We start from the raw sequence: 23,137 nt of genomic DNA, 5'->3' as shown, positions 1-23,137 counted from the left end.
TTTTCTCCAAGGTAGCCACCATGTTGAACTGCCTCTCATTATATTCTAGAAACAACATGTTCACTGGAGATGCCCAGGAATTCAATAAAACATATATCACTATTGTTTTACCACAAGTATATTCTATTAATTGATTATATTCATCAAATTAAGGGAAGGACAATTCATAAGCAGGAAGGCATATAATCAAGGAAAAACTCTTGCATGTACCCAAGAATACTAAAATATAGTAATTGAACAGGGAAGCATTTTAACAATATTTATTTCTGAAATGGGACATTATTGCCAGTCTTTTTTCCTCAAACTATTTAATCATGACAATAATTAATTTTATCTTGTGCTTTTTCTAGAGACAATGAACAACTTTATTTTGCAATTCTCATTAGAATTGCATAAACTTTCTTAAAAAGTCTTAACTTATAGGACTAAAGTCTAGATACCTAGTATCTTATTCTAATAACTTTGCCTGCTATCTATGGGAGCAGAGACAAGTTGTTTAACCTCTATGTATGTCATTTATAAAAGTCTCATTTATGAAATAATAAGATAAATTCTAATATTCCTTCCATTTATAATTTGTGACTATGCTCTCTCTCTCTCTTTCAACATTTTTCATGTGGTATAGACGCTTTTGACTTCTCAGATTTTAAATGTATAAAATATAATGAATTAACAAAAGAAACTAATTGTTAAAATAAAATTATCAAAATATTGTAAAGCAAATTCATATACCCTAATTAAGAACTCTTGCTATAGGTTATAAAATCTGAGTTTCAAAAGCAAGCTTTTCTAATAAAGTTCTCACACTTAATGATAGTTGTTTAATAGTAAATAACTTTTTAAAAATAGAAAATAAAAATGAATGGTTTTCAAGCAATTCTCCTAATTCCTTTATCCTTTTCATTCAAACAGTAGTTCTAATCTAAGGGCTCTTGTCTAATCTTCTGCCAACAAACTTGGCTAAATTTAAAAAACCTTTTTTTTCTATTTTGTTTCATAAACCTTTATTAAGTGCCTACTTTTGGCTAGTTTTGAGGCATACAAAGATGGAAAACACAGGGTCTTGCCTCCAGAAAGTGACAGCTTGATCTTATTGTTTAACCAATTCTATGCTCCAGCAAGAATAGTCTATGGCAAAGCAGTTGAGGGGAGAAAAGAAGGCATGTACACAAGTAAATATGATAAAAAAATTGAATTATGCAAAAGAAAAGACTATGCAGTGTGCTATAATTATTTTAGGAGTAAGGGATCTTTTTAGGTCAGTGAGTCAGAAAAGACTTTAAGGCAGAGGTAGAACCTAAGCTTGCCTTTTCAAAAGGCTATGAAGTAGATGAACCACATTTTTTTAGAGGATGATAGTCTAAGAGAGAAATGGTCCCTTGGAGGCCATATAATCAATTTCCTCATTTTATAGTCAAGTAAACTGAGATCCAGAGAGATTAAATGACTTGCCCAAAGCCATTGAGATAGTGTCAGGAACAGAATTTTTATTTGGTTCCTTTGATTTCAGTCAGTGTTGTACTACACTCCAAGCACAAGGGACCAGCTAAATAAATACAGGAAACAAAATTAATAATAATAGTAATAAGGATAGTAATGGTAATAGTAATATCGGATCAGTTCTGTTGTAATAGAATTCAAAAATTAGAATAGAGGTGAATAAGGCTGAAAAATAGGCTGGATTATGGAGCATCTTAAAAGCCTGCCTAGAACATTTATATTTTATTCCACCAGAGAATCAGAGAAGAAGCATTGTTAAATTTTTTCATAAGAAGGATTACTTTGGAAGTCAGGAAAATAATTATATAGAAAAAGGAAAAACTTGAAACAGAATGACACACCAGTAAGGACATTGTCATACTATCATAGGTGAGAAGTAATAAGAATAATGGTAATGTAATGCAATTAAAGAGAAGAATGTGGATGGAGTAAGGATTTAAGTACAAAGGAGAAAATAGATAACATTTGCCATGAAGAATTTGACAGGCAATCAAAAAATACAAATCTTCAACATAGTAGCAAGGGTTCATCTTAATATGAATTTATAAGGGATATTGTTGCCTTGAATTCATGACTTCCTTCAAGGGCATTCAATAGCTCATGGACAAGTCAGATGCTGGGGGTGAACTAGGGCTGCAAATTTTAAGGATGGAAGTGGAAGACTTTGAGGATTTAAGCATGGAAAATACTGAATTATTGAAATGGTTGGTTTTAAGGGGGAAGAGGTGAAACCAGAATGAATGACAGACTCAGAAAAAAACAGGAAGCATCAAGGAATAAAAGTATTAAGAAAAAGAACTAGAAGAGAAAGTTTTGGTGAAAGAAAGGAACTTCAGAATTCAGGAAATTGGAAGTTGATTTTAAGTGGTTATGAGATCTAAGCTATGACTACTCCCCTTAGTCACTAAAATAATGGAAATGAAGATCATGGGATTTGAAAGTGAGGTACTGAGAGCCCAGGGTAAATCTTGGCATTTCCTCTCATATTTTTCCAGTTCCTCACCTTCTTCCTAATGAATGATATCCACAGTCCCAGAAGAGGCCATTCATATCTTATTTCTTATTCTCTGATGTTCTATACTACTTGATCCTTACCCAAAGACCTCAGCATGGTAGCATGTCAGTAGGATATCTAACCTACCAATGTTCTTCAAATATCATAATCATAAGAATGAAATGTTAAAAGCCTGAGTTTGTGTTCTGCTTCCATTCATATTTTCTTTAAGATAGATTTCCTATTTTCTTAACTATGATCCTTTCAAAATGAAACAGTAGAATTTAGGGCTCTGCAACACAAGAATATGAAATACCATTCTATAAGGTAGACTTCCACATGCTCCAAAATTCCAAGCTAAATTTATATAACTCTTTAAAGTTTATAAAGTTCTTTCTTTAAAAGTATTTAATGCAACAGATAATATTGTATTGCTACATCCCTTCCACTTAAGGGAAAGCCAAACTTCAAAGAGCTTAAGGAGATTGTGCCCATGATCACATAGCTATTAATTTCCAGAGACAGAATTTGAACTGAAGTCTCCTGACTCTCAAGTTTATTTGTTTTTTAATTGCACTGTGCTGAGAGGTAGTATTGAGTAGTAAATGGTGCACTATACCTCTATAGATGAAAAGTTAGGTTCAGATCCTATCTTGGATACCTTATGATTGTGTGACCCTGTATAAGTCAGTTAACATATCTTTGACTCAGTTTCCTCACATATAAAATGTGAGAGCTGGACTGGATGGGCTCTAAATTCTCTTCTAGATCACAATATATGATTGTATGCGCTTAGTAAAAAAATCCATACAAACATACCCATTATACACTTGATATATATCTGGAAGAATTCCATTAATTTCCACATCTGATCCAGGCCAAAAAAATGTGCCAGACTTAAGATCTTGATATTTAGTTGTAAGCCAAATCTGGGGAGATAATGAAGGAGAATGAGGAAATTATATAAGTATCCAAGAATTGGGAGATTTCATTATGATCAATGCATAACAGGTAAAATGTTTTATTTTAAAATGTACTAAGTTCCATCTACTAGAAGATATTGAAGGGATTATGTAGTTCTTTGAATAACAGCACAGAACAATTTTCAAAATTGGGGATAAAAAAACTTTTAAAATCTCCTAAATTAATCCTGCCAATTCTAGAATTGTATACTCAATTAATATACCCCTTTTTTCCTTAGAAAGAAATGTATTACTTTCAGAAGCATACATATTCTCTGATCCTGTTGGTTAATCCTTATATTATATTATAGAGTTGCCTTGGAATGAAAAACTATCCAGGTGAAATCTTTAAAATGACTGTGATGAAATAAAAATACATGAAAATAGTACATTTGAATTCCTATAAAAAGATGTCCTGACCTTTTTAGAGCCTCTGTCGTGTGATGGGACAATTAACTCTGCATGGAGTAAAACTATTACCCAGCCCATTCTAATAGATATGTGCCCCTGGTAGGACAAGAAAATGGGCCAGCATAACTATAAACTACCAAGAGGTATCTAACAAATAAAGAAAACACTACTGAAACATTATCTCCATTTTCACCATGAAGTAGGTTGTTTAAACTCCAGGGAATCTGATATTCAACTCTGAATGAAGCAAATGAGGATTTTAAAAGAAGTGTTTTCAGAAGATTAAATAAAGGACTCACGGGTTCTCCTTTATACCACTCTGGGTTGAATTTCTCTTTGTTTTTAAGTGCAAAGGAAGCATTCATTGCGGGGTCATACATTTTGTTGTCAATGATTCCATGGGATTCAGGATACAGACCCTGAAAAGAATATTTAAACCAATACAACACAAATATATTATGGGTGCCATAGTATTATTTCCCACCACCACCACCACACTAAAAAAAATCTAAACTAAATTTATTAACACAGCCTAAGAGTAATCAGTAGTTGTACCTGTTAAAGACTATTCTGTCACATAATATAAGGAAGGCGTTTTTGATAGAGTAGAAAGAGCCTTGATTCTGCAATCAGAAGATGTGAACTCAAACCTTGCCTCTGATACTGATCTAAGCTTCAGTTTTCTCATTTATGAAATGTGATTAGACTAGACAGTGTCTGAGATGCCTTTCACAACCAAATATATTTTTACGAAATGTAACAACAGAAAGGGAAGCTTTGCCAGAATCGAACCAACTTCAATGGATTATTAGGTAGTTGTAACTACAGATAGAAAATGAAAGTAGCCAGAAATGAAGGATAATTTTCAGATTGCAAAGTATGAAGTTTAGAGAAGAACACCATGAAGTAAAAGTTTTATTTCATCTTGCAATAGAATTCATTTCCAATAAAATCTAATTTCTACAGTTGTTAGAATAAACTAATATATCTAATGTAAAAAAAAAAGGTTGCAGAATCCTGGGCCAAAAAAATATCCCAAGCTTTAGACTAATGTCAGATTGAAATTGGATTCCTCTTTGAATCACATTAAAAGAAAAAATTTTGTCCCAAATCAAAAGAAGACTATAAACCTGTTATCAAGTACAAATCATTTGCTCAGATTCAGAAAGCAAGTCAGTTTTAAAAAACTCAGGAAAACGTATTTTGAGGAAAATAAAGTCCAATAAAGTAGGTTCGATGAAGAATGAAGCTAATCTTTTGTAATCCTTACCCATTGTTTGGTTAAGAGTTCCCTCACCTACACACACACACTCTTGCAATAGTTGCAAAAAGTACCAACCTCCAGTTTCTTCCAATTTTTATGATGCAAAATGTATTTTTAAATTTCCATTTAGAAAATTTTCTATATGTAATGTAGTATTCTGGATCAAACCTATTTTTTTCCTTGAACTGCTATCCAAAATTTTCCCAAAATTTTTAACAAAGAATTCTTTTTCCCAAGTAGTTTATATTTTACAGATTATCTAAGAATAAGAAAATAATTTTACTTTTTCTGAGTCTTGTTGTTTCATTGATTTCTTTTTATCAGAACCATATATACTTTTAAAAAACTTGTGATTCTGTCATATGTATTGGTTCTAAGATAGAAGAGTGGTAAGGACTAGGCAATTGGGCTTGAGTGACTTGCCTCCTGTCTAAAGGACTGGCTCTCTATCCATTGAGCCCCCTAGCTGCTCACAGAACTATACAATTTTAATGATTATCACTTTATCATATAATGTGAGGTAGGTCCTGGATACCTTACTGTCTCAAGGAAGTATGAGGGAAGGAAGGAAGGAAGGAAAGAAGGAAAGAAGGAAAGAAGGAAGGAAGAGAATTTTGTTTTTCCACATAATTGGAAAAACAGTGTGTGTATGTGTGTTTCGAAAAAGGTGTTCAGATGATATGGACAAACAGTTCTCCAAAGAGGAACTAAAAAAGGATTAGCAACTATTTTAAAGATTAGCCTGAATCTTTAATGGTGAGAGAAATGAAAATTCAAACAGCTCTGAGATTTCAACTCACTCCATGCAAATGTGCAACAATGGTAAAAGCCAGAAATGGTCAATTGTGGAAATACTAGGGGAAGATATAGCCTAGTATGATGTCAATAAAATAAAAAGTTGATTCAACTATCATAGAAAAAAATTTTTTGACCACCCATACAAAAAGTAAATAAAAGTTTCATGCTACTTTTAGACAACAGAGACGTCACTTCTAGGCAATATGCCCCAAGGAGAATAAGGAACAAATGAAAAGTTCTATATATGCATAGCAGTAATTTCTTCTAGGGGCAAAGTACTGAAAATGACATGTCTTTTGACTGAAGTATATCAACTGTACATCATGCTCCTTTGTGCCAATCTTGTGACCTCTTCTTGCCTGAGTCAATGTAAATAAAGCAATACTTAATGCCACCAAGAAAGCAACAACAAAACTTAACATGACCCAAAATAGGACCAAGCACATCCCATATATTCCTTTAAGAAATATAGACCCTAACATAAAGTCTAAAATCAGGAAGTAAATGAGAGGGGAAAGAATTTCACCAAAAAGCACTATTTTAATATAACAAATGCTTAAGACACAAATGAGATGACTCCAAAAACCTAGAGCCAAAGCCACAAAGAGAAATAGCTTGAGAACTTCTGGGTAAACATGGCAGCAGTCTAGACTTAGGACTCTTCCTCTCCTCACCACCTACTGATATAGACTACCTCAAAAAGCCCCCCCAAAACAATTCATATGAATGAAGGGACTCTACAGTAGGGCACAGCATTGAAGGTACATGGGATTTGGTCATTTCCATACCACAAGGGGGTGAAAAAGCTTCCACCAAAAGGCGAGCTGATCCACCCTCCCCCCACCCCAGCTACAGAGCCAGAATCAGATCCAGTGCGTGCTAGAATCAGTAATTGAATGAGGGGGCACCTCTGGATCCTTGGCAGCTGACTGAGACCACCAAGGACCTATCCCTGAGACCAGCTAGACCTGAGGTCCCAGCAGGCTGAGGAGTGCAGCCCGTGGGCACCAGCAGGGAAATAGCACATAGAGGGGGAAGCAAACAGCAGAAACTGCAGAGACTCGAGAACTGGTCTTAGCCAAAATTCCTTGCTCCTTGGCTCCATACACAGAGAGCCTGCCCATCTCACTCAGATTTATAACTGGAAAGGGAAGTAAAAACCACAATAATAATGGCAAACAATGCCCAGAAACAACAACTTCCCAACATCAAGAGAAAAAAAGAAGAAGGGGTTCCTGAATAATTTTTACAGAGGAAAAACCCAGGCTACAGAGGAAATAGAAGAGGAAAGACAAATAAATACACCAAAACCTTCCCCCCAAAATGGAAATTGTCAACAAGTTCTAGAAGAATTTAAATCGGAGCTTATCAAAAAGACCGAAGCCTTCTGGCAAGAAAAGTGGGGAACAGTTCAAAAAGAAAATAACAGTTTAAAGGACAAGAACTCCCAATTGGAGAAATAGCTGGAAGTCATGAAAAGCAGGATAGACCAAACCAAAAAGGAAAACCAGTCCTAAAAGACCAGAATTAGGTAATTGGAAGCCAATGATCTTGCAAAACAGCAAGAATTAATAAAGCAAAGTCAAAAGACTGACAAAATAAAAGAAAACAGAAAATATCTCACTGAAAAGATGATGGATCAGGAAAACAGAGCTCATTGTTCTACCTGAAAACCCAGAAATAAACATAAATATTGACATCATACTACAAGAAATTATCCAAGAAAACTGCCCTGATGTTCTTGAACAAGGGAGTAAAATAGACACTGAAAGAGTTCATAGAACACACTCTACACTAAATCCTCAAAAGACAAAACAACTCTCAGGAATGTAATTGCCAAAATCGAGAGCTTCCAAGCAAAGGAGAAATTTTAACAAGAAGCCAAAAAGACAATTCAGATATCAAGGGGCACCAATGAGGATTACACAGGATCTGGCAATTTCCACACTAAAGGACCACAATACTTGGAATATGATATTCAGAAAAGAAAGAGAATTAGGTCTTCAACCAAGGATCACCTATCCATCAAAACTAAATATATACATCCATATATGTATGGGCATTCAACAAAATAGAAGATTTCCAAGTATTTGTACAGAAAAGACCAGAACTAAATGGGAAATTTAATATCCAAACACAAAGATCAAGAGAAACATGAAAAGGTAAATAAGAAAGAGAGGTAAAAAGGGGGAAAATGTTTTTTTATTCAAACTTTCTTCTTTAAGGGCTTCAATAAGATCAAATTATTTGTATTAGTACATGGGGAGATTTTTATTTGTAATTCTCAAAAATGATATTCACTATTATAGTAATTAGAGGAATCATTCAAAGGAAGAGATTGGGGTAATAAGTACAATAAGATGATATTAAAAAAAGAAAAAGGGAGGAGGGAAGCAAAGATGGCACCAAGAAATAAAATAAATAGGATAATCTTTATCACACAAAGATACACATGAGAAGGGGAGGGGGATAGTACTCTTATAAGAAGGAGAGGAAGACAGTGTTAATAGGTAATACTGAAACCTTACTCTCAGTGAAATCAATTCTGAGAGGGAAGAGCATCTAGATCCATTGAGGTATTGAATTCTATCTTACCCTACAGGGAAAGTAAGAAGGGAAAACTAAGGGGTGTAGAGGGGCAGGGAGTACAAAAAGGGAAGGAAAGAGAAAGGGGAGGGAACTTAATAGACTCTGAAAAAATAAGAAGGAAATAAAAAGGAAGAGGCAGAAAAGGAAGCTTATTAATGGCAGGGATTAGGGGGACTTATTAAAAGGAAACCATTGGTTTAAAAGGATATAGCAAAAGAAGAAAGTACAGAACTAGGAGAGGATATCAAAATGCTAGGGAATACACAAGTGGTAATCACAACTTTGAACGTGAATGGGATGAACTCACCCATAAAATGAAAACAAATAGGAAAGTGGATTAGAAATTTAAATCCAACCATATGTTGTCTGCAAGAAACACACTTGAGGTGGGTAGATTCTCAGAAGGTTATAATTAAAGGTTGGAGCAAAACCTATTGGGCCTCAACTGATAGAAAGAAGGCAGGAGTTGCAATCATGATATCTGACAAATCCAAAGTAAAAATAGATATGATTAAAAGGGATAGGGGAGGTAACTACATCCTGATAAAAGGCAGTATAGACAATGAGGAAATATAAGTAATTAACATGTATGCACCAAATGGTTCAGCATCCAAATTTCTAAAGAAGCAACTAGTAAAGTAGTAGGAGGAAATAGATAGCAAAACTAAACTAGTGGGAGACCTGAACTTACCACTATCAAATTTAGATAAATCAAATAAAAAAATAAGTATGAAAGAGTTAAGAGATGTGAATGAGATCTTAGAAAAATTGGCATTAATATATATATGGAGAAAAATAAATAGGAACCAAAAGGAATACAACTTCTTTTCAGCAGCACATGGTACATTCACAAAGATTGACCATGTACTAGGGCATGAAAACATAGCAAAAAAATGCAGAAAAGCAGAAATAATAAATGCAACCTTTTATGATTATAATGCAATTAAAATAATAATTAGTAAGGGTATATGGAGAGGCAAATCAAAAATTAATTGGAAATTAAATAATATGATTCTCCAAAATCAGTTAGAGAACAAATCATAGAAACAATTAATAATTTCATTGAAGAAAATTACAATGATGAGACATCCTTTCAAAATCTATAGGATGCAGCCAAAGAAGTACTCAGGGGGAAATTTATATCCTTGAGTTCATATATTAACAAAATGGGGAGGGCAGAGGTCAATGAATTGGACATGCAAATCAAAAAACTTGAAAGCAAACAAATCAAAAATCCCCAGATAAAAACTAAATTAAAGATCCTAAAAATCAAAGGAGAAATTAACAAAATCAAAGTGAAAGAACTATTGAATAATAATAAATAAGACTAGAAGCTGGTATTTTGAAAAAACAAACAAAATAAACAAAGTACTGGTCAATCTAATTTTAAAAAAAAGGAAAGAAGAAAGCCAAATTAACAGTATCATAGATTAAAAGGGAGACCTCACCTCCAATGAAGAGGAAATTAAGGCAATCATTAAAAACTATTTTGCCCAATTATATGGCAACAAATATGGTAATCTATGGTATATGGATGAATATTTGCAAAAAATATAAATTGCCTAGATTAACAGAAAAAGAAATAGAATTCTTAAATAATCTCATATCAGAAAAAAAAATTGAACAAGTCATCAAAGAACTTCCTAAGAAAAAATCACCAGGACCTAATGAATTCACAAGTGAATTCTATCAAACATTCAAAGAACAACTAATCCCAATATTAAACAAACTATTTGACATAATAAGTAAAAAGGGAATTCTACCAAATTCCTTTTATGACACAAATATGGTACTGATTCCAAAGCCAGGCAGGTCAAAAACATAGAAAGAAAACTATCTGCCTTAATGAACATGGATGTAAAAATCTTAAATAGAATACTAGCAAAAAGACTCCAGCAAGTCATCACGAGGGTTAATCATTATGATCAGGTAGGATTTATACCAGGAATGCAAGGATGGTTAAATATTAGGAAAACCATCCACATAATTGACCATATCAACAAGCAAACCAACAAAAATCACGATTATCTCAATAGACGCAGAAAAAGCCTTTGACAAAATACAACACTCATTCCTATTGAAAACACTAGAAAGCATAGGAATAGAAGTGCCTTTCTTAAAAATAATAAACAGTATATATCTAAATCCATCAGCAAGCATCATCTGCAATGGAGATAAACTAGATGCATTCCCAATAAGATCAAGAGTGAAACAAGGATGCCCATTGTCACTTCTACTTATTTAACATTGTACTAGAAACACTAGCAGTAGCATTTAGAGAAGAAAAAGAAAGTGAAGGTATTAAAATTGGCAATTAGGAGACCAAGCTATCACTCTTTGCAGATGATATGATAGTCTACTTAAAGGATCCTAGAGAATCCACCAAAAGGCTAGTTGAAACAATCAACAACTTTAGCAAAGTTACAGGATACAAAATAAACCCACGTAAGTCATCAGCATTTCTATATATCTCCAACACAACTCAGCAGCAAGAATTAGAAAGAGAAATTCCATTTAAAGTCACCCGAGACAATAAAAAATACTTAGGAATCTATCTGCATAGGCAAAGACAGGAACTATATGAACACAACTACAAAACACTTTCCACACAAAGCTATATCTAAACAATTGGAAAAACATTAACTGCTCATGGGTAGGATGAGCTAACATAATAAAAATGACCATCCTACCCAAACTTATTTACTTATTTAGTGCCATACCCATCAAAGTACCAAAATGCTTTTTTACTGAATTAGAAAAAACCATAACAAAGTTCATTTGGAAGAACAAAAGATCAAGGATATCAAGGGAAATAATGAAAAAAAATGTGAAGGAAGGTGGCCTCACAGTACCAGATATTAAACTATACTATAAAACAATGGTCATCAAAACAATATGGTACTGGTTAAGAGACAGAAAGGAGGATCAGTGGAATAGACTTGGGATAAGTGACCTCAGCAAGACAATCTATGACAAGCCAAAAGATCCCAGCTTTGGGGACCAAAATCCACTATTTGATAAAAATTGCTGGGAAAATTAGAAGACAGTGTGGGAGAGATTAGGTATGGATCAACATCTCACACCCTACACCAAGATAAACTCAGAATGTGTGAATGGCTTGAACATAAAGAAGGAAACTATAAGTAAATTAGGTGAACACAGAATAGTATACATGTCAGATCTTTGGGAAAGAAAGGATTCTAAAACCAAGCAAGAGTTAGAAAAAAAAATCACAAAATGTAAAATAAATAATTTTGATTACATCAAATCAAAAAGGTTTTGTACAAACAAAACCAATACAACCAAAATTAGAAGGGAAGTAACAAATTGGGAAACAATCTTCATAACAAAAATCTCTGACAAAGGTCTAATTACTCAAATTTATAAAGAGCTGAAGCAATTGTACAAAAAATCAAGTCATTCTCCAATGGATAAAAGGGCAAGGGACATGAATAGGCAATTTTCAGTTAAAGAAATCAAAACTATTAATAATCACATGAAAAAGCATTCTAAATCTCTTATAATCAGAGAGATGCAAGTCAAAACAACTCTGAGGTACCACCTCACAGCTAGCAGATTGGCTAACATGACAGCAAAGGAAAGTCATGAATGCTGGAGGGGATGTGGTAAAGTTAGGACATCCATGCATTGCTGGTGAAGTTGTGAATTGATCCAACCATTCTGGAAGACAATTTGGAACTATGCCAAAGGGCTCTAAAAGACTGTCTGCCCTTTGACCCAGACATAGTACTGCTGGGTTTGTAACCCAAAGAGATAATAAGGAAAAAGACTTGTACAAGAATATTGATAGCTGCTCTCTTTGTGGTGGCAAAAAATTGGAAAATGAGGAGATGCCCTTCAATTGGGGAATGGTTGAACAAATTGTGGTATATGTTGGTGATGGAATACTATAGTGCTAAAAGGAATAATAAAGTGGAGGAATTCCATGTGAACTGGAATGACCTCCAGGAATTGATGCAGTGAAAGGAGGAGAACCAGGAGAACATTGTACACAGAAATTGACACACCATGGTACAATCAAATGTAATGGACTTCTCCATTGTACATCCTAATGCAAACATCAACAATATGGAAATAGGTTCTGATCAAGGACACATGTAATACCCAGTGGAATTGCACGTGGGCTACGGGAAAGGTGGGATTTGGGGAGTGAGGGACATAATATGATTGGTATAACCAAGGAATAATGTTCTAAAATGACCAAATAAAATAAAATATTATGTACCAGGGGAAAAAAAAGGAATAGCTTGAGCACAAATTCAACTAATATTCCTAGAAGAATTAAAGCAAGATTTTTTAAGAGAAATTATTTTATAAATAAAAATTCAGCACTACAGTTAAGACTCAGAAAAAAATATAATTATGTTTGGGGGTAGAAATGGGGAAGAAATCAGAACTATTGAAAAAAGAATTTGAAAATGAATTAATAGTCTGTCACAAGAGGTGAAAAGCCTCAATCAAGCAACAGATTCCATGAAAATTAGAATGCACTAAATAGAAGCTAATAACTCTAAGACAATTAGAAATACTAAAACAATGTCAAAAGATTAGGAAAAACCATTTTAAAGCATATGATAACTGATCTGAAAAAGATATTAAAGAAATATATTACATTGTATCCATATGAAAGCAGAAAAGAAAATATATAGATAACTTACCGTGACAAGACTGTAGTGATTGGGAAAGGTTTTTGTGGGATATACTGGTCTCAAATTTGTTGTGTGTGTTCCACAATTTTCTAATACAAAAAAAAAATTTATTAATTGTTAAATAATTTTAGAACCAGGTTACCTTGTTTTACAAAGAGATGAAATATTAATATCAACAATTAAAAAAGAAATAATGAAAATTGGACTTGGGTTTTTAAAAGATGTAAAGTAAAATTGTATAAAACACTCTATTGTAGAAACTAATTTTAATATGTAGACAACAACTGACATTAAAGTTCTACAATGTTTCATCAAATCCTGGAAGTAAACTAGGACTTTTTGAAGCAGTATAGTGAAACACAAGTTCAGGCAGTTTCAATCAAACTAGAAAAGATTCTAGTATATTCAAAGACAAAATGCACAAAATGTAAAAGGATCAACCCAAGTTTGCAAAGACAATACCACAAGGTTGAACAAGTGATAATTTCTTTTTTTTTCTTTAACAACTCCTGATGGATGTCTACCAATGTATAGAGAGCTTGTAAATTAAATTCATGCAATAGAGCCTACATAGAAAAACTCCTTGATCTTTAAAGTGAAAATAATGAAAGTGTGAGTAATCAATTCCACATTAATCAGGAAAACTAAACATGGAACAAAAAATCCATACCAAATTCATTTTTAAATATAAAATGTTATATAGCTTTATAAGCAATAAAACTCTTCAAATGAAAAGATACTCTGAGCACCTTTAAAAATAATTATAGGTTGATATTGTTTATTTTACTTAGTAAACATGTTGCAGAGAACCAGTATGATATGTGTTAAGAGCTCAGTTTGAAGTCAAAGGATCTGTATTTGAATCCCAGCTCTTACATTTTGCTATCCATATGACCTTGGGAAAGTTATTTAATCTTTCTGTTCCTCAGTGTCTTTAAAGTGTCAATTAAGTCCCATAAAATCTTGCATTTTCTGCAACTTTCTGTCAATTGTATGCCAGTAGAGATGTAATATCCTCTAAAATATCACCAGTGGTGAGAAATAGCCTCAGACTAGTCTCAGCATTATTAAGATTAGGACTTAGAAGTCCCAATGACTATAAAGGCAGCTCCTAGAGAAGAACAAAGGAAGTAACCAACTTCATTTTTCCCTCATATTTTTTGCCTGGCTAACCTATAGATTGATTTTCTTAAGATTTGTAACACATAACAAACTACCTCAAGGTCATTAATCATTCCTCTTATCTGATATTGGTAGCCCAATAAGGAACTCAGGATTGTGGTTTTATCTTAACTCAGATAAAATTCCTTTCCCTTACACACAAATAAACTTCGGACATCCAGTCTCAAAATATGTGTTTTTAGATGATAAGCAGGGGACCTTCAAGGACCTTTGAAAATGAAATGCTTAATAGACGATATTTATCATTTGGTAATGATTATTTACATATAGATTTTTCTTTCCATGAGACTGATATGGAAGAGTGAACAAAATAGCCTTACCAATTAGCAAAAACAATGTAATCAACAAATTGAATTAAATTTTTATCCTATGAAGGAAACATCATTTTAGAAATCTCAAAAGAAGAATCTAAGAAAAATCAAATTTTCCTCTAAATATTTCCTCTAATATTTTCCTCTAAATTTCCTCTAAATAAATATCATAGAGGAATTTAAATATATTAAATAAAGATCTCATTCATAAACACATATACCACCCAGTAATTATTATTTTGGCAATCCAGAACAACTTTGAAAATAGTTTATGTGCCAATCAAGATTTCAGAATCTAAGTTTCACAAATGGGCATAAAGTCAAAGCTTGAGAGAAGTTGAGCTTTAACCAAATTCATATTACTAATTAGCTTCACAACATCCTAGCTTTATGACTTTGGGCAAATCATTTAATCCCAATTGCCTAGTCAGTAATGCTCTTCTTCCTTGGAACTGATACAAAAAAAGAAAAGAAAATTGAATGTTTATTTTTACCTAATTCACCCTTGCCTGAAAGTAAGTATAAAAGGCTGGTTTGATGACAATTAGGACAATGCTTGGGTTTTAAACACCCAATTATATCCCATCCTCCTTCACTATTTTAAAGACAATGAGGCTTTAAGAGAAAAGTGTATACTCATAAAGTTGTTTGTTAATATGATTTAAATCTTTGGCATGAACTATTGCATCCTTAATGCATGCAATGTTTTGAGTACAATGATGATTTAATAGAGGCTGTTGATGGAGATGAATAAATTGGGAGGATCTATTAGAAGCAATTAGTGTACCAAGTGTACCATGCTTCTACATTATATATAAAAACAAGGATTCTGCAGATAAACCTGTATTCTAAGAAAAATTCAATCTCTTCCTTAAAGTCTAAATTTCAACCTACAAAAGCCAATCTTCTGGGAAAGAACAAATACAAATGAAATGACTGAGCCCCACAATGCTAAGATAATTGTTACTATTATAGCTTTAAGTAAAGCAAGGTGTTACAGCCATTTCAATGTTAAGAACTGTTTAATTAACCATTTTCCAGCTGCTCTGGCTTCTTACAGTCATGGATGATTAGGAAAAAGAAAAAAATTCAGCCTCCTACTGGTACTTTTCCAAGCATGTTTGCCATCATCAAGTATTTCATTGAAAGATCACATTACCATGTTTAACAGAAAGTTACTCACGTAGTTTCCTAATAACAGGAAGAAGTCCACCCCAAGTGTGCAAATACTCGGCCCTGAAACCATCCAATGAAAACAAAATAGTAGGTGGGATTTCAAACCTAGGACATAAGAAAAAGCTGTTTTTAGGAAAGGGCAGTTTGATGAACTTTCTCCTTCCTTTTGGTATTCTGCCATAATGAAGGATTTTCCACTAAGACGGGGGTACAAAGAAACCAAACAGACATAAATCTTGTCCAAAACAATTCTATATGAAGATGTATGTAAACACCATCATTTTTATATAACAAAGAGAAAAGAAGGTATTCAATATGGTAAGCCTCATTTATGGAGGAGTTGGGAAAAGACATTGACAAAAATTCTAGAAGATTTGGAATTTGACTGATTTTATTTATGTATATGTGTGTGCATGTGTGTATAATAAATCATATATTATATCTAAAAACATACTGCTTATTAAATTGCATCTAAAAATTTTATAATGGTTTTAATAGCATGGTATAGTAGATAGAAAATAATCCACCTGGGAGTAAGGAAAATCTGGGTTCAAGCTCCATCTCTCACATACACCTGCTGTGTTACTTTAATCAAGTTACTAAACCTCTCAGTGCTCCTAAACAACTCACTAAGACTATAAATTGCAGGACAGTTACTCATCTGCTTTGGTGGAGGAAGTTTTCGGTTTGAAATTATATTTATAATATTTACCTATATAGAAAGGTATTGTGAATATACAGTATAAATGATTATGTAGACCTAGTTTTCATTACATATAGATATTTCCTAATAGTTGTAATTAAATGTTTGTATAGTGTTTTATCAATCAATAAGCATTTATTAAATACCCACTGTAGGTCAGGCACTGAGGATACAGAGACAAAAATGAAATAATCCCAGTCATAAAGGAGCTTCATTCTATCTGGGTGCACTGTTGGGCAGAGATTAGGAGAGAAATCATACATAAGTATACATAAAATACAGAGCAAGTAAATAGAAGGAAATTTTTATTTTTAATTGGGGAAAGGATGAGGAAAGGTTTTAATGGAAATGGGAGCATTTGAATAAAGCTTTGAAATAAATCAGATTCATAGATGTAAAATAAGAGATATAGATGAAAACAAGATTAATGTTATGAATCACTTTTCAGAGAGGTTCTCATTTTAATTGTAAAATACAAGTATTCTTTCCACATTGCAACTTTCTTCATCTGTTTTCAATATATTATGGGTTGGAATAAGAAATTTAATGGGAATTAGGGGGAGGTGAGTTTTGCAGAAGCTGGAGCCAACACTCAAAGACCAACAGACAACACAGAAAAAGTTTAGAAACTATTATAGCCTGTGATAAAATACTTAACCTAAAATTTGCATCAAGGTACTGTAAACACTTTACAAAAAAAAAAAAGAACAAATTCGGACTTCCTTCTGTAACCTTTATAAGGTGTTTCCAATATTTTCAGAGAGATTAAGGAATAAGTGTGTTCCAGGCATGGGGAGGGAAGAGTGGGATCAGCCTGTGCAAAGACACAAAAACTGAAGATAAAATATCATGTGTGAAGATCAGCAAGAAGACCAGTTTGGCTTTACCATAAAGCATGAGGAGAGTAATGTATACAGTATATAAGCCTGGAAAGGGAAGGTAGAACCAAACTATGAAGGATTTTTCATTCAAATAAGGGAATTTGTATTTGATGCCATAAGTTTCAGGAGCCACACTCTATTGCTTAATAGGGAAGTGACTTGGTAAGGTTTATGTTTGAGAAAAAATTACTTTAGCTGTTGTGTAAGGGTATAGACTGAAGCGAAGAGAGACAAGTTAGGGAGCTCAATCAGGAGGCTACTAAAAAGATCAAGTGAGAGGTGATGAGGACCTGAACTACAGTTGGGATAGTGTGAGTAAAGAGAAGGGGACAGACTGCAAAGTGTCTAGGGTTTCATTGATATAGGGTGGTCCAGGGAAGAAAACTCCATGTATCTGACTGGCAACATTGCTGCAACTTAAAGAGCTGTCTAGGGGCCATTAAAGTTAAATATGTACAGTCAGTATGTGTCAAACTTGGGATTTGAATCTAAGTCTTTCTGACTGCCAAGCTAGCTCTCTGTGTGTATTACATATATGTATATAAAATGTGTTTGTATCCTGTATATAATATCTAATAGTCTTCAATAGAAAGCATAATATTTAATAAAGCAAAATTAGTTTCACTTGAAAAACACATAATAGAGTCAGAAAAACTGGATTTGGGTCCATCACAGCTTTGACCATGAGACCTCTGACTAACCACTTCACCATTCTCAACTTCCTTGATCTTCTACAGAATGAAAAGATATTATTAATAAATGATTTCTAGGATGCCTTCCAGTTGTAATCTTCTCTCCTATTTTATCTCTCTGAATCGTTGGATTATTATCTCCAGGGAAAACTGATTCAAGTATGAGCAGCTATATTCTAGAAAAGAATCTTCATAGAAAGAACTATAGAGTATTATTTAATCACCATTAAAAACTGTAACAATTTTTTTTATTTCCCCCATGACTTTTTTGTCTACTGTATGCAATATGTGTCTTCTTTCATAATATGAGGAACAAAAAATATTTATTATGTGTACAACCTATATCAAATTACCTGCCTTCTTGGGGAAGGCAGAAAGAGAGAGAGAAAAAAAAACAAAAAGAGAGAGACAGAGAGAGACAGAGAATGAGAAAGAGAGAGAGAGAAAGAGAACATGCATTACAAAATATCAGAAAACAAATATTAAGAAATAGTTTTGACATGTAATCTGGAAAAAAAATTTATTTTAAAAATTAAAAATTAAAGGGAAGCTAATACTGAGCCCAAAATGGTGTCAATTCCCCATTGAACATATTATCAGTGTTTGAAGAAAATGAGAAATAGCCAAAAAATTTTCCTTATTAGTCTTGAAGATTTTCTTTGCTTAAAAATATAGATAGGAAAACTGTTGGATTTTTATGACTCAGGTTTCAACCAAGTATTAAGTATAGTCAGAACTATACCAAAAATGGGGATACTCTTTAAAACATATATATATATATATATACACACATATATATATTTACCTTTGTCCCTATACAAAATAAAAATTTATTAGAGATGAAAACAAATTATTTAAATCAGCTATTATTAAACACATTTTATAAGATTTCTTATAATTTTAATTGTGAGATAATCATATGTTGTTATCACTCATATTTCTATTACTTTCAGAAATAATATAGGAATTCACATAAATAACAGATTTAGACACAAATGGATCTATCAGCTACTCATTCTGAGGACTCTCAAATACCGGGATCACAATTTAGTCATAATTAATCACTTGTGAGGACTCCTGTCAATACTCCCAAATAAGCTCCACTGGAAGCTCATCCAACCTATTGCAGAGGCATTTTTAGTGATCTCAATATTACAAAGACACCAGTAGAATATGTGGATAGTGTATCAGATGTTCCTCCTCACAAAAGGACTAGTACATCTTTTCTATATCTCTTTAGTGATTAATCCTTTTTGGCCTAATGTTTTGTTGTAGCCTACTTGTTCCTACCACATACTTCTCCTTTGTCCTTTGGGTTAGCCTCAACTTTAATTTTCCATATGGTATTCTATGATTTGTGGCTTTCTACCATCATAGAAGATTTTGGGATAGTTATTGATCATCCCTCTGTATGCCATTTGGGATGGGGTAGGAGAGAATGGAAGATTTCTTTTAAATGTGGAGAAGAGATTTTTTTACAGAGGAAAAAACTGAGATTGTCATTCATCCATTTATCTTACCCTGTTGGACACTGAGGCTCAATAATGTTTTCACATTCTTCTTCCACCCAACTTTCCTCACCTTAAAAAAATATTTTTAAAGAAATAAAAATTAATTCTCATAGCAACTCCATAATGGATCAGTTTCAACATTTTATTGGCAGATATAGAAGTAGTTTTTGAGTGGGAAGGGACTAAGTTCCTCTTAAGGATGAAGAAACTGAGATCTGAAAATGTATTTGACTTGCCTAAGGTCACCCCAAGAAAGTGACAGAGATTGGATTAGATCCTCTGCATCCATATCCAGCCCTTTTTTATGAAACTACACTCTGTCCCTTTAACCTTTTTTTATAAATTAGGCAACAAAGGCTGAGAGTAGTTATACAACTTGATCAGGATTGCAGAATCAATCATAAGTAGCAGAGATACAATTCAAGTTAAAGTCACTTAAATCCTTTTCTAGGAACCTTTCCTTTATGCCATTATATATACTTATGATTTAGGTATCATTCTTCCCTTTTCCCATCATACCCGAAACATGATTGACACAGAGCTTTCCCCACCTTCCTCCAATGGTCTAAAAATGAGACATGGACCAAAATTCAAGAAACATCCTTTGAAGTGTTTATTCTACTACAGAATCAAAATCAAAATCCTGATCTTTTTCTCTGACATAATACAAAGAATGCTTTCTCATCTCTAGAGAAAGAACTGTTAGAGTTAAAATGCAGATCAAAGCATATAATTTTTTACCTTAGTTTATTTGAGTTTTTATTGGGGGGGTGGTTTACATGAGCATTTTCTTTATAACAATGAACAAAGTGGAAATATGTTTTGCATGATAATACATGTATAACCCAGATTAAATTGCTTACCATTTCTGAGGAGAGGAAGGTAAGGAAGCAGGGAGACAGTTTAAATCTTTCAACTTCAGAAAATGCATGCAGAAAATTGTTATTATTTATAATTGGGAAAATAAAATCTCTTTTTAAATAAATAAATGAAGACAACTTTTACCTTGGCAAACAGAGTCATAGTTAATACAACAGTCACCCTTGGTTTTGCAGTCATCTGTACAGGAGCAGTGACTTTTTGGCAATCTTTTCTCACCACACCTGAATTTGCTGCAAGTCCATATATGCTCTGAACCAAAAGGAAAAAAAAGGCAAATAAAATGAGTTTTCAGATTTAGATCCCATGCTATCACCATGCTATCATTGATAGCTTTATGCTATCAAGCATAAAGCCCTTAGGAGGCCAAATATTGATTTCTCAAGTCTAAGTAGTTTAAGACAAAGATTTAGTGTAAACTCTGTTCTTACCTCCACACAATCATATAAAACTTTGAGCTTAGTTAACAAGGAGTATTCAAAATAATACACTGAGAAAATACAACTATGGCTAGTTCAAAATAATAGCTCCCCAAGTTCACATTTTAAAAACTGAGACATCCTCCACATCTTTACTCACAAGTTCCTAATATACTGGAAAATCACGGAATCAGTTCCCCTCTGGCTTCCTGCCACAAAGATGTAGAATTATTGCATTCCCCTTTACCTAGTCCTAGAACCCTGAATTTTCATCATCACCTTATTTATTTGAGAACCCATGTGTTCATAAAAGACCATTTGCATATTTTTCTTTATTTTTTTTTTTGCTTTCTCTTCACTGTTTTGTGAAATTTCATGATTCATGTAGACTACATTTTCCCAGTGATACTATCTGGCTACAAATCAGGGGACATCACAAGCTTAGAAAAATCACAATTCTAGGTGACCCAGTTGTGAATGGAGAGATGCTTCATCTTCAACATTATCAATATCATATTAAAATAGTGTTTTGAGATTTGTAAAACCCTTTACAAATATCTCATATAATCCTCAAAATAACCCTAAGAGGTAGGTGCTATTAAGTCCTTTTTACAGATTGAGGCAAACTGAAGGTAAGAGACTTGTCCAGGATGACACACCTTGTGTCTGTGTTATATTCAAACTCAAGTTTTCCTCTCCTGGTCTAATATTCTATCCACTGCAGTACCTAGATGCATTCTGTGTCTAAGCATGTTCCAGCCCATTATTAATAACATGCATGTAATAATTGGCAAAAAAAGGCATTTACAGGATATGCAGGACTAGAAAACTGTTTCTACAATGTAGTGAGAGTTGGCAATATCATCCTAATTGTTATAGTGGCATCCATAAAATATTATAGGGAATAAGAATATTTGGTAATTCCTTATGGAGGATTTATGCAAAATTGTGGACAAAAATAATTGTACACAGTGAGAGTATGCATAGCTTGTGATCTGTTCAAGTGGAGGGAACACCCATGTCAACAAGATTATGGAGCCAGTGAATGATTAAAGCATGAAATCTGTAAAGCATGTAATGAATACCACTTCTGATTGGGAAAAATTCTCTTGCTCTAATGACATATTTAAAGATTAAGATTAGGCATGTTTCCAAAAATTCATGTTTTAATAAGCTCTAGAATGATTAGGAAAAGGATAATTAAAGGATTAATGCTTCATACAGACCCTAAGAACCAAACTCAAATGCAAAGTTCAGAGAAAAATGTATCTAGTAATACACACTCCTAATTCTATCAAGTACCTAATGAAAAAAAAGTATTAGATCCTAAATGGTCTGTGGATATTTCTTTTATATCTAAATAACGTGGGATTTTAAAAGCTGACCTGTTAGCTTAAAGCTAATGCATGTTTCTACCTTTAAAAAAAGAAAAAGGTCATTTTCTACCTTAGTCCCTGTAGACAGAATGTGATTGTGCCTTTGATCTTTTTATTATTTTTTTGTGAATTTAAAACTAAATTTTTTTCAATACATAAAAAGGTAGAAAGAAGAATATATGAGAAAACAAATTTTTGTTATGTAGCTTTTCTTTAATTGCTAAATATGGACATGTAGGTAATAGGTATGTGACAATTAATTCATTTCTGTTTTCCATTTTTGATTCTTCTGTACATTTCTTAGTTTTTATTTAAATTTTATTTAATCAAAATTCTAGATTTCTGATTTTTTCTCCATATCTGTTTTTACTCACTTACTATTACTTTCTACTAATAGCTAGATCCCTATTAATTTGAATTTAAAAAAATCCCCTAAAGAGGTGACTAATATTTAAATTTGTACTTATTCAAAGCTATAATTATGTAATATATGGTAATTGGTTCTAGAGTAGTTAAATTTTGTGGGATAAGTTTGAATAATATGATTAATTCTTGGGATTCATTATTAATAGGAATTGAGCCTCTATATATGTTTCAGGGAAATCAATATTTTGGTCATGTCTGAGAATCTATACCTCATTTGTATCTTAAGTCCATTAAATCTCTTTTAAGATGTGACAATATCACCATTAATATTTTACCAGAACAAATTCTGTAATAAAATTCTAGGGTGGCTTGTATCTTTTATACACAATTTTTGTTAATCCCTTTCCCTTTTCTACCCCCTTTCAATTTCACATATTCAATGCCTTGGTTTTT

The 23,137-nt window shown here is 33.0% G+C and overlaps 1 protein-coding gene across 1 annotated transcript in view; it reads right to left on the bottom strand.

Moving 5' to 3' along the window:
* The window catches only part of ENPP1 (ectonucleotide pyrophosphatase/phosphodiesterase 1), a 110,762-nt gene that overhangs the window by 40,359 nt on the left and 47,266 nt on the right, over positions 1–23,137 (bottom strand). The window contains exons 4-9 of the mRNA XM_001380368.4: positions 20,650–20,775; positions 19,654–19,714; positions 15,865–15,962; positions 13,198–13,277; positions 4,167–4,286; positions 3,314–3,423 (exon numbers count right to left, since the gene is read on the bottom strand). Of these exons, the coding sequence (XP_001380405.1) occupies positions 3,314–3,423; positions 4,167–4,286; positions 13,198–13,277; positions 15,865–15,962; positions 19,654–19,714; positions 20,650–20,775 (595 nt within the window). The remainder of the gene's footprint in view (positions 1–3,313; positions 3,424–4,166; positions 4,287–13,197; positions 13,278–15,864; positions 15,963–19,653; positions 19,715–20,649; positions 20,776–23,137) is intronic.

This window comes from Monodelphis domestica, chromosome 2, assembly GCF_027887165.1.
Source record: "Monodelphis domestica isolate mMonDom1 chromosome 2, mMonDom1.pri, whole genome shotgun sequence".
Classification (NCBI taxonomy): Eukaryota; Metazoa; Chordata; class Mammalia; order Didelphimorphia; family Didelphidae; genus Monodelphis; species Monodelphis domestica.
The sequence above is the reverse complement of the archived record's forward strand: the minus strand, read 5'-3'. Positions and strand labels throughout refer to the sequence as shown.